Source organism: Megachile rotundata, chromosome 5 (genome assembly GCF_050947335.1).
Source record: "Megachile rotundata isolate GNS110a chromosome 5, iyMegRotu1, whole genome shotgun sequence".
NCBI lineage: Eukaryota > Metazoa > Arthropoda > Insecta > Hymenoptera > Megachilidae > Megachile > Megachile rotundata.
Window position 1 is genome coordinate 10,962,191 of NC_134987.1, and position 12,517 is coordinate 10,974,707.

The 12,517-nt window shown below is 38.3% G+C and overlaps 1 protein-coding gene across 2 annotated transcripts; it reads left to right on the forward strand.

Annotated features, from left to right (window-relative positions):
* Window positions 1–6,812: 6,812 nt before the first annotated feature.
* Window positions 6,813–12,254, forward strand: LOC105662224 (uncharacterized). Of its 2 annotated transcripts, XM_076531518.1 has the most exons (4): window positions 6,813–7,440; window positions 7,514–7,730; window positions 9,049–9,560; window positions 9,860–12,254. In XM_076531518.1, the coding sequence occupies exons 1-4, from the start codon at window positions 7,160–7,162 to the stop codon at window positions 11,853–11,855; spliced, it is 3,006 nt and encodes a 1,001-aa protein (XP_076387633.1). In that variant the 5' UTR covers window positions 6,813–7,159; the 3' UTR covers window positions 11,856–12,254. The 2 variants fall into 2 exon arrangements, with proteins under 2 accessions (XP_076387633.1, XP_076387634.1); XM_076531519.1 differs by lacking the exons at window positions 6,813–7,440; window positions 7,514–7,730 and adding an exon at window positions 7,811–7,875.
* The last annotated feature ends 263 nt before the right edge of the window (window positions 12,255–12,517 follow it).

Sequence of the window (12,517 nt, forward strand, 5' to 3'; positions counted from 1 at the left end):
AATTTTGGGTGTTTAGAGATGTGGGAAATTAGGGATTTGAGCGTTTAAGAATTTGGGGAAGAAGCGATTTATTGATTTAAGGATTGGGGAGGTTAGGAATTTGGAAACTTGTGAATTTGAGGACATAGAAAATTAGGAATATATTTGGGTATCTAGAGTTATGGCGATGTAAGGATTTGAGATCTAGGTATTCAAAAATTCAGAAATTTGGAAATTTAAAAATTTGGGACTTAAAAATGAAATTAAAAAATTTGAAAATATATAAGTTTGAACATATTGTATTTTAGATATTGAGATTTGAAGATCTAGGGATGTGGAGATCTCTAGAGATTTGAAGGCCTCAGATTTTGAGGATCCATCACTACATCCTGTGCCAAACATAAACGAACAGTAAATTTTACTGAAATATTTCTCACCCCTCATATTACATTTTGTTCCACTTTTTCAAGATGTAAATTTACATCACCTTTGATAAATTTTGTTGACCACATGTTACTATATTCCCAGTACTATTACTTTTAGCAACAAAGGGTTAAGTATCGCTAATTAATCACGTCTCTGTTGCCAACCAATCCCGCGTCGTGAAATTAAATATGGAGGTTCAAAATGTCCCCAGGAGAGATTTACGGGCGCTAGTAACCGTCTGAGACGTTACGGACTTAAAAAAGAAGTAAGATATCGTCGTACAGTTGCAACCCCTCAACGGACCTGTCCCCGAGGCCAGTCCTTTTAATTACCCGACGTTAAATTCTTTATCTGGCTGAAACAATGTGGCGGGCTCGTGTTTTCAGACCAAACAAACCCCATGTTGATACGCGGTAATAGAATAATCTGGCAGCTGATTCCGGGGATATAGCCCGCGGGGATAGAAACCCACACGATTTCTGCACCCGGTCTCTGCAACTACATCCCAGAACGAAAATCAACCCCCTTCCCTATGCCTCGCTTCGCCTAACCATCGTGCACCCTCGTAACCTCGTACGAGAGGCCAAACCCCCATCCACGTGTTTACACACTCTGTGGCTATGCCTGGACAAATGGTTTCCGGTGTGGCGGGGAAGAGGCCATGGGGTACGTTACCATGCTTCGCGTGACAATAAACCACATCTGAATTACGAAACCACCGGGCTTGATCTTTTCTTTAACGCGTTCATTGCTGTATGAGATCAATTCGCGATAAGAATTTGGAATGGGGTAATTAAATGTGTAGTAAAACGTGTGGTACATGTGTAGTTAAATCTGTAGTAAGTCATTCAGTAAATTTAGTAAATCATTCAGTAGATCATTTAGTAAATCATTCAGTAAATCATTTAGTAAATCAGGTGTATGTGAGAAAGAGATTTGAAAACTTTTGTTGAAATGTAGTATTCTTGATATATGTACAATATTAATAGTGAGGAGGGTACAGTGGAGGAAGGCTGTTAGTGATGGGTAACAAGTTTTCTTTGTGGATCTCATGGTCTTAACCTCTCATGGTAACACGTATTAATACAATACATAATGACAATAAAGCAATTTGATATTTCCATATCTTCAGATTTATTATTTTCTAAATTTTAGACTTGAAAATTTGGGAATTTGGTAAAAGTGAATTTGTAAATATTTTAAGCTTGGAATTTCGACATTTTTACGATTGTAAGTTCCCTAACTTGCCAATTTTAAAATCTCGAAATTATTAAATTATCAAATTATTGAATTGACAAATTATTAAAATAACGAATTGACCAATTGATCAGTTAATAAATATTTAAGTTTCTTATTTTCTAGATTTCTGAATTCCTAAATTTCTAAATATGAAGATTAAATAAAAAGAAAAGTCTGAACAAGTTATCGGTTATAATACAGAGGGTGCTGAAGCCTTGTGCCCCAACCACCGCCATCTTATTTAAAAAATTGTGCCCAAAAGTACGCAATATCTCTTTCTACATCATTAACAAATATATGTAATACTAATTTTCTTACGGTATTTAGACCACATTATTTTCTCTAAATCCTAAACATTAGAGAATTCTAAACCTTGCATAATTTATAATTTTCAATATAGTATAACATGTTTACCATAATAACGAAGATTCATTACTATTGCACCCATTAATAAAATAACAATAACATAATAGTTAATACAATAAATATTTATATTGTATCGTGTATAGAATCCTGTCAATCAATGATATTAAAAATAAAATCATATCACGGATAAATATAAATCCAAAATTGTCTCCTTTTTGTAAATCACAGAAGGTTAAAGCGATTATTAAAAATATAACAAAAAATGATTGATTCGATTGCTGGTTATTTTAATTGACAATTTATCAAATTATAATAAATAACTCTTTAGCCGGAAACTTAATAATTATAATGTTTGATTGCAGTATTACCGAATGATGCATAATTACTCGTGTGTCGTTAATAATTATTTATTTGTGAACATTTGCATCAACGGTACATTCATAAATCGAAATGACTGGGAATAGAGGGTCATTCATAAACGGGTCTTCGAATTAGTGATTTGTGGATTGCAAAATTATTGAATTTTCATATTTTTATGTTATTATTTATCAAATTTTAAAATGTCGATTTTGGAAATTTGTACATTTTTGAAAATTAAATTTCAAATTTTGTAAAATTTTCAACTTCTAAATTTTTATATTTTCGGGTTCTTAAGACTTCCAAGTTTCTGAAATCCCAAATTCCCAAAATCACTAGTTTCCAAAATTCCAAATTCCCAAAATCTCCAATTCCCAAAATTCCAAATTCCCAAAATCTCCAATTCCCAAAATTCCAAATTCCATATTCCCAATTCCCAATATCCCAAATTCCACATTTCCAATTCCCAAAATTTCAAATACCACATTCCCAATTTCCAAAATTCCGAATTCCCAAAATTCCAAATCCCACATTTCCAATTCCCAAAATTCCAAAATCCCAAAATCCCAAAATCCCAAAATCCCAAAATCCCAAAATCCCAAAATCCCAAAATCCCAAATTCCACATTTCCAATTCCCAATTCCCAAAATCCCAAATTCCACATTTCCTACTTGTAAACTTGAAAACTTGAACACTTGAAATTTGAAAACTTGAAAAATTTTAAACAGTTTAAAAACAAAATTACTTTTCGTCCATACAACATATTCTCCACCTACAACCCCTATCCCCATAAAATAACTTATATCGTATACTATTTAAAGTATCCTTAGACTCAGTATAGACACCGCTTAAGTAGTTATCCACAAAGTTGAACGCACACTTCAATAGCATATCCAGGTCGGAAACATTGACGAAGAGCAAAGAGGAGAGAAGAAGCGGATTGCCGCGTATATGTATGCCTACGTGTATACGAAAGGGGTCGTGGAGGGAGAATGCAGAATAAACAGTGCATTATATGCAATAACGCACAAAACGCCCCTACGGCTGTACAGCCATCTTCTTCGAAAGTTCCCGTACGGGAACGCGCACACGACCAATCCAATTAATTTTATTTTAATTACCGCATCGTCGAGCACACGTCGATTGTTATTGTTTCGGCGGCGACGAATCAACCGACGCGATACGTCGCGACGCCAGTTCGTTATTTCCCGTTGACAATTGCTGTCTGTCTGCACCACCGTGTCATTCCAACGGGAAGCGAATTCTTTTTTGAAGTGCCCGAATTGGTCGATTCTGGGACTGCCTGATTTTTTCGACGTCGATGGAACTGATGCGAGAGTTATAAGGTTCATGACTTTTTAGTATGAAGGATTTTGGGAATTTCGAATTTTAGGAATTTTAGGAATTTCAGGAACTTTAGGAATTTGGGATTTTGGGATTAGGGATGTTGGGAATTGAAAATTTGGAATTTGGGATTTTGGGATTTTTGGGAATTTTAGAAATTTCAGGAATTTTAGGAATTTGGAATTTTAGGAATTTGGAATTTTAGGAATTTGGAATTTTAGGAATTTGGAATTTTAGGAATTTGGAATTTTAGGAATTTGGAATTTTAGGAATTTGGAATTTTAGGAATTTGGAATTTTAGGAATTTGGAATTTTAGGAATTTGGAATTTTAGGAATTTGGAATTTTAGGAATTTGGAATTTTAGGAATTTGGAATTTTAGGAATTTGGAATTTTAGGAATTTGGAATTTTAGGAATTTGGAATTTTAGGAATTTGGAGTTTTAGGAATTTGGAATTTTAGGAATTTGGAATTTCAGGAATTTGGAATTTTAGGAATTTGGAATTTTAGGAATTTGGAATTTTGGGAATTTGGAATTTTGGGAATTTGGAATTTTGGGAATTTGGAATTTTAGGAATTTGGAATTTTAGGAATTTGGAATTCTCCAACTCCCCAAATCTCCAAATCCGCAAATCCCAAAATCCCCAAATTTCCAAATCCCCAAGTCTCCAAATCCTCAAATCTCCAAATCCTCAAATCTCCAAATCCCCAAATCTCCAAATCCCCAAGTCTCCAAATCCCCAAATCCCTAAATCTCCAAATCCCCAAATCCCCAAATCCCCAAAATCTCCAATTCACAAACCCCCATCCCAACCTCCAAAATGTCTTCCTAATTCCACCCTCCATTTCCCCAATTAAATATCAAAACCAGCAATTATACGTCCATGTAATTTTATCGAAACTCGTACAATAAATGTGACATATTATAAAGGTTGCGTTTAATTAGATGCTTTAAACAGGACATTTTAATTAAAAAGCTCAATATGATTCATAAGCTTTTCATTGTCTTCGTTCGGACGAACATCGTCGAACAATGTAATTTATTTTACCTTACCTGTTGTAAGCGATGCAGATATTTTTGAAAAGTAATTATTAATTACGGAAAATATAAATATACATCGATAAAATAAGTACACAATATCGAGTCTCGATAATAATTGAAACACGAAAATTATTGAAACGTTCATTCGATTTCTTTTTATCTTCCCAGTTATCTTGTTGGTTAATTCATGCTGCCACCTCTCGCGTAATAATTCATTTCAACGAGCTTTCGAGATTTAGCCGTTCGGTGCGACCAATCGATCCGTCTTTTCTCGATGGAACTGCTCTGGCAGTTCATTAAAATTTTACCCTGGAGAGAGAGAGGGAGTTGTCTTGATCTTTGATTTGCCCGAGAAACTTCGCTCCACAGTTGGAACCTTGCGGGGATCAGGCCGATTTCAGCTTCAAATTCACTTTGACTTCGACTGCTGTTCAGATTCCCACGGGATACATTGACAGACCGTTGGAAGCTTCTCTTCTCGTTTTACTAGAAAAATCGAGCAAAGATGTTCGCTCCACTTTCGTTATCTCAACGGATACCCGTTAAAGAATGGCTGCACTCAAAGTTGAAAAAAGGAGATATCGTTTCGACGACTTTATACGTACCACTTAGCGAGACCAGTATTTTTTGCATTGTTGAATCTTGGTGAATTATTTTTAATGGTAATTGTGATTTTTATGGGTTTTGGAGATGGTAGGTGGAGGACGGGTGATGACAATCTTCATTTTTAAGGTGAACTGAAGGTTATATGATGATTTACTTTTCTTTTGAAATTCTTTTTTTGAGAATTTATTTCATGGGTTCAAAGTGCAAGTTTCGAATGACTGGAATGATTAAAAATGACTTAACTTGCAGTTAGGTAATATGAAAATTTAATGATCAACATTTTGGAGATGTGGAATTTATATAAATTATGTAAATGTTTGTATAAGGACTTTCAAATTTATATTTGCAGGTTTTTAGACATTATAAGCTTCTCATTTACAAATTTAGAGAGTTTGTAAATTTGAATACTGAAGAATTTAGGAATTTTTGGGTATATACAAGATATCTGGGGATGTAGAAATCTACATAGAAGTCTAGTAACTTTGCAATTTAGTAATCTAGTAATCTAGTAGTCTAGTAATCCAAAAATCTAAAAATCTGCAAATCTAAAAATCTAAAAATCTAAAAATCTAAAAATCTAAAAATCTAAAAATCTAAGAATTTAAGAATTTAAAAATCTAAAAATCTAAAAATCTAAAAATCTAAAAATCTAAAAATCTAAAAATCTAAAAATCTAAAAATTTAAAAATCTAAAAATCTAAAAATCTAAAAATTTAAAAACCTAAAAACCTAAAAATCTAAAAACCTAAAAATTTAAAAATCTAAAAATTTAATAATCTAAAAATCTTAAAATTTAAAAACTTAAAAACCTAAAAATCGAAAAATCGAAAAGCCTAAAAATCTAAAAATTAAAAATCTAGAAATTGATATTCCCAAAATTAAAATTTTCAACCCGAAAAATATTTCGTTACTCAGCAGCGTCCGCCATTTGCAGATGGATCGCGTTCTTTTCGCGAAACGGAAGTTTTACGAAATTCGTAACAAAATTTATTCATAGCAGACGCACACGCGGGGCTCCCAAATCCAATAATGATCAGAATATTATCAGAAAAGTAAGGTTTCACGTTATTTCCATCGTGTATCGGCGTAATTTTATAAACACTTTGAAAATTTTGTGTCGCAATACGGCTTCGCGCGCTGAGATTGCTTGCCGTCTTATGGTTTCGTCTACTTCGGAGGAAAATAATTACAAAATCACAGAACAGAACGCTTTAAATCTTTCGTCAGCCCTTTTGGGAAGTTGCATTTGTCCAGCTTCCTGATTCGTCGACCGAAATAGCTATTCATATTTCAACGAATATATCTGCAATATACGTACACATATATTTAAACGTAAAATTCGAACGATACAATTTTTACGTTATTACAAATGAATCTCGATGCGCAAAAAAAAAATATCGATAAAAAACGAATGGTTTATTACAACCCTATTTTTTCCGCACGTGTAATATAGTACGTTCGATGTATTGAATGAAATTAATTTTCAATTTTTCATGACAGAAATACCTTTCGGTGACAAATTCAAATTGTAACAAGGATCAAATGTCACGCACTCGATACCGTTAATTATTTATCAGGTTATATTAAAACGGAAAATTGAAAATTGTGTATTCAATCGAATTTAACGAAACGTTTATTATGCAACGAAAAATGATAGGATAATTACAAATTTCATTAACCAAATTATTAAACATGACCGATACCGATTAAAGATGAGTTAAAGAAATATGCATTTTGGAAAATCATAAATTTGCAAAAGTGTAATTTAGAAATAAAGACACGGTTAAATAAATAAATCAAAATGAGTGAGTCCAGGCAAACCCTCGATGATACAACAACCGATTACACGGACACGGAAGTGGCAGACACCGATGGCACCGGAAATGAGGAGGAAGAAGAGCCAGAAGAACCAGAAGAAGCAGAAGAACCAAAAGAAGCAGAAGAACCAGGTGAACCAAGAGAAACACAAGATCCAGAAGAACCAAAAGAGCCAAGAAGGAAAAAGACATGGATGGAAAAATGCATTATGCGGGAGAAATGGAAGTGCGACGATAAGGCACTTTGGCGTATTTACATGAACGCGTAAGTTACATCGAAACAACTTGACCTAATCCTAAAACAACTCATCCCACGTCCTGTTTTACAATTTCTCCAGATTTATGGAAGATCAAGAGAAACTGGAAAGGGATGACATTTTCAAACGTAGAAAGCCGGCAAAGTTTCGAAAATATCCACGCGTCCGATCGGAAGAGGATTTATCGCATCACAAATGCTTGCCCATGAGTGCTTTCCGTGATCAGCTGCAGTTACCTAATAAATTAGATCGCAAGAAGATGATTCGAATTTGGCGAAATATGCGGGCGAACTTGCCGGTTAGTCAATTTTTATTACTTGTCATTTATTCTGTTTTCGTTAGTTCAATTGTACTTTGTAACATTTTGAAAATTCGTAGAATAGGACGGTTCGAAATTTGCAAGTAATAATTGAAGATTTTAAGAGAACTCTGAAAGGAATATGGTAGGTTCATGTTGCGTTAACACGGGAGAAACTGCGGGAGGGAAGAGTTCTTGAAATTGGCAATATAGGGAGAGCTGCTGTAGAGAACTTATAGCGTGTGGGTATACCGGATGATTTAATACAGTGCGCCGTTATGGAACATGTTGTTGTTGGACGCGCCACTATCCATCGCGTCAATATCCAACGCGCCGATATCCAACGCGTGGAAATCCATCGCGTCGATATCCAACGCATCGAAATCCAACGCGCCAATATCCAACGGATCGAAATCCAATGCGCTGATATTCAACGCATGGAAATCCAACGTGCCGATATCCAACGCAGCGAAATCCAACGCGTCGATATCCAACGCATCGAAATCCAACGCGCCAATATCCAACGGATCGAAATCCAATGCGCTGATATCCAACGCATCGAAATCCAACGCGTCAAAATCCAACGCGTCGAAATCCAACGCGTCGATATCCAACGCGTCGATATCCAACGCGTCGATATCCAACGCGTCGATATCCAACGCGTCGATATCCAACGCGTCGATATCCAACGCGTCGATATCCAACGCATCGAAATCCAACGCGTCGATATCCAACGCATCGAAATCCAACGCGTAAAAATCCAATGCGCCAATATCCAACGGATCGAAATCCAATGCGCTGATATCCAACGCATGGAAATCCAACGTGCCGATATCCATCGCGTCAATATCTAACGCGTCGATATCCAACGCATCGAAATCCAACGCGTCAAAATCCAACGCGTCGAAATCCAACGCGTCGAAATCCAACGCGTCGATATCCAACGCATCGAAATCCAATGCGCCGATATCCAACAGATCGAAATCCAACGCGCCGATATCCAATGTACCGAAACCCAACGCACCGATATCCAACGCATCAAAATCCAACGTGTCGATATCCAACGCATCGAAATTTAACGGATCAACACCAAACGTGCCGATACCTAACGCACCGATATCTGATGCGTCGATATAGAACATTCCTATACCCACCCCGCCAAAACTCACCCCGCGCAACCATACAATGCATCCATCTAATCTAATGCCACAATACACCAAGACTCCTACCTTCACCAAAAAACTAAAATCAAAAATCCAAAGTAAACCTCACAAAATAAACCTCATAATTCTTAACAAACCTTGATAACCATCCTCAGGTACAAGAATCAAAATCGGATACCAACATACAGACTCAGCGAGAAGGAGTCGCAAGGACCACGAGTGACAAATGGCCGGGGATGTGGCCATGCACCACCAGGGACATGGCAAAGGAAATATTAGAAAGAAGAAAACAGCAGAGAAGAGCGAAAAGAGACTTGTTCCCTTGCGATCCAGGCGACGTACGCGACGAGTTCGAGGATCCAAGCAAAGACTATTCTGATCGCAAGGAATTAGGTCACGCTAGAATTCCGCAACCGTGTCCTGCACCAACCAAGGAGTTGTTAGTCGATCGAGCTGCCGGTGAACAACCTGGTTTAGTCAACGGTGATTACGTAATTTTCGAGTTACCCTCGAAAGCAAAGGGTACCAGGATCTATGCCGATGTATGTCTTCATGGTTTGAAAGGAATGCATTTGCCGGAGCTGAGTGTATTACGAGCACGTCGGAACACCTGGAAATTTTGCTTCTATCAGGCAATTGTTGCTCTTCTGGCCAAGACACAGATAAGGTACTTCTTCCACATAGTTTTATACTATTATATAAGATACTTTTGCTTCAAGTATTTCATCCTTTGGAATCTTCGCATAATCTCTTTGTTAACACAATAAACGGACGTTGAACTAAAACCATAGCTAGACAAATGTCTAAATGTTCATTCACAAGAGAATCTTGTCCACTTTGATTAGACTTCAAGATGATACTTGTCCACTTTCATCAGACTTCATCTTGTCTAGGATCTTTTTCGTGTTAATATTTAAAAGTCGAGTTATTTCAAAATATCAAAGATTACTTTTTATCTATTACAAGGTACAAATACGCCTGGAACGCCAACATCGATTACATCTACGACCACGCATGGATGCTGTACACACACATCGGCATGATCAACATAAAGGAGAAGCAAAGACTGGACGACATCGTGGTGTACAATTACAAGTACAGCATCGAAGTGGAGCTGATTCAAGAACTGAACGACGTCCCCATCGTGACCGACATCCCGTGGGATTACGAGGAGAAGAATCTGAGGCGCAAGATGGTGTTAGAACGAAAGGAGTTGATGAACGTTCAACTGGAGATTGGTTCCGAAAAGATAACCGACGAACAACGGACACCCGTTCACAGCGGGATCAAAGAAATCGAGGAATGGTTCGACAAGCTTAAAGTCCGTTATCGCAACTGCATATTTCGCACCACACGGTTCTCCTTAGCGTTCTGGAACGATAGCAGTTTTTGGTACTTGTACAATCCATATCGATGCGACAAGTTCGGGTACTGGGACGATGACGGTTGCGCGTGCATCATGAAATTCTGCACGAAGGAGTCTCTTCGGAGACACCTGATGATTCTTCTGCTGAGAGCTTATGTGTATGAAGTTCCAAAACCGGAGAAGCCGGAACCCGAGCAGAAACCGGAAGAGGCGAAACCGGAGGAACAGCCTGCGACTACTGCGGAAGAAACGCCGCAAGAACAACCACCGGGAGAACAGCAAGAACAACCGCCGGTAGAACAGCAAGAAGAACAACCGCAGGAAGAATCGCAGGAGGAACAACCACAGGAAGAACAACCTCCGGAGGAACAGGCACAAGAACAACCGCAGGAGGAACAACCGCAAGCAACCACGGAAGAGGCTCCAAAACCAGAGGAGCCAGCCGAGGAAGAACCAACCGAGAAGTTCTTCACAGTTCAAATTTTCCACGTGGTCCACCATTGTTGTCAAATCCACAACCTGAAGTTGTTACAACGAGGTCCACCAAAACCACCCAGACACCTGGTGAAGAAGAAGACGATCGACGACTGTCCGTTTGATCCTTTAGACACAAGAGACCCGTGCACCATCGAACAGGAGGAAGGAGATCTCAAAGAAGCCATCGAGAAACCGACATGGTTGAAGCTGTACAAGATCATCTGGGCGAAGTGCATGGCAATTCCTCAGAAGAAGAAGGGTATCAAAGACGTGGCCTCGAAGATGCGCTGGCACCAATACGTCGTCGAAGAGTCCAACAAGTTGTTCTCCCTTTGGGGCGAGATTCACATAACGGATAGCATGTTCGAGAGGGAGAACCGTGGCATGCAGACGTACGCTTGTTACGTGGTTTGCGCCGGTATGACTCGCATCATGGCGCCGGAATATTGGACCTCGAAGAACCTGGACGTGATAGTCATGTGCGGGGACAGGTACTACACGCACAGCAAACTGGAGGCCGAGTTTAAGTCGACTAAGAACGAATATAGTCACGTGAACTGCTGGAACAGGTACCTGATGAGCCACTTCAAGATCGGCGAAACAATGTTCGAGGCCAAAGTCCTGCCTGCGATTTGCGGCAGATTGTACTCCAAGACGTGCAAGTACCTCTGGCAGTCTTTGGAACAGATGTTCCTGAAATATCATTTTGGTATTCTGACCTGCGAGAGCTCCTGTCTAGGGATTTTCAAGTTCTGCGGCGCGTATTACATGTACGACGTGAACTCCTTTGGTCCGCCGTTGTATCAGTACGGCGAAGGAGCTTCTTACTTGTTGAGAGCTACGTATTTTTATAAATTCATCACCATCTTGGTGGTCACGATCGGTTCCCCTGAATGCAGTCAGTTTGCACTGAATCCTATCGAGATATTGAAGGTTATCGATGTGGGCCCGAGCGATGTGCCTGTTGCGAGGGCGGAGAAGGAGAGAGGCAGAAGAGTAACCAAAGTGGAGTGCCCGTATGATGAAGAGAAGAAGAAACAGATGAGGAAGTGGAAGCATAAGAGGGCGGAAACTGCGAGGCTCATTGATAAATTGTGTTGCAAAGGCACCGAACAATGATCAATTTTCTTTCATTTTGTAAGTGCACGTTTTTTGTGTATGGCGCTTGTAAATTTTACACTGTCAAATAAGATTGAAAATTTGTGAAAGGTGGATCAGGAAAAGGTGGTACATTGTTTGGTGATGAGGGAGGGTGTTCGATATTGACCTGCGCCAGGGGCTTCTGGGGCGGGTACTAAGTACGTGTGGTATTCATGCTGAACTCTTCCTTTTCTTCTTAGCTTTATAATTTTTAGAAGATGTGATATTACAGTAGTTCGATCAGCTAAATTATAACATAAACCCCTTTCAATTTCGTGTACACTGTCGTCGACAAAATAATGGATTTGAAATAACCCTGAACCTGTATATCCCTTTGTTCAAAGCTTCAATAAAGTTCGCAAACTTGAAGGAACGTAATGTCTGTGTAATTTGAAGTACGTTACAAAGAAAAAAAAATTGGTAGAAAGAAATATGGAAATGTTTATACGGGTACTTAGTTGTCCAGAAAAGAGTTAAGTAACGCGGGTATCCGAAAGGAAACACTCTAAAGGTGGTGGTAAGTTTGAATAATTGAGAAGGAAAAGTACTCTACGACGATGGAAATAAAAGAAGCCACGTTTAAGTCGATCGTCTTTAGGTCTCAGTGCAGCAACGGCGCGGAACCTATTAAAGTTGCACCG

Bases quoted from the DNA above. Each gene is read 5' to 3' on its own strand.
- LOC105662224 (XM_076531518.1), top strand. From the start codon at position 7,160: ATGAGTGAGTCCAGGCAAACCCTCGATGATACAACAACCGATTACACG. The intron at 7,731-9,048 runs GTTAGTCAATTT...AACCATCCTCAG, and splicing joins ATATGCGGGCGAACTTGCCG to GTACAAGAATCAAAATCGGA. The intron at 9,561-9,859 runs GTACTTCTTCCA...ATCTATTACAAG, and splicing joins CTGGCCAAGACACAGATAAG to GTACAAATACGCCTGGAACG.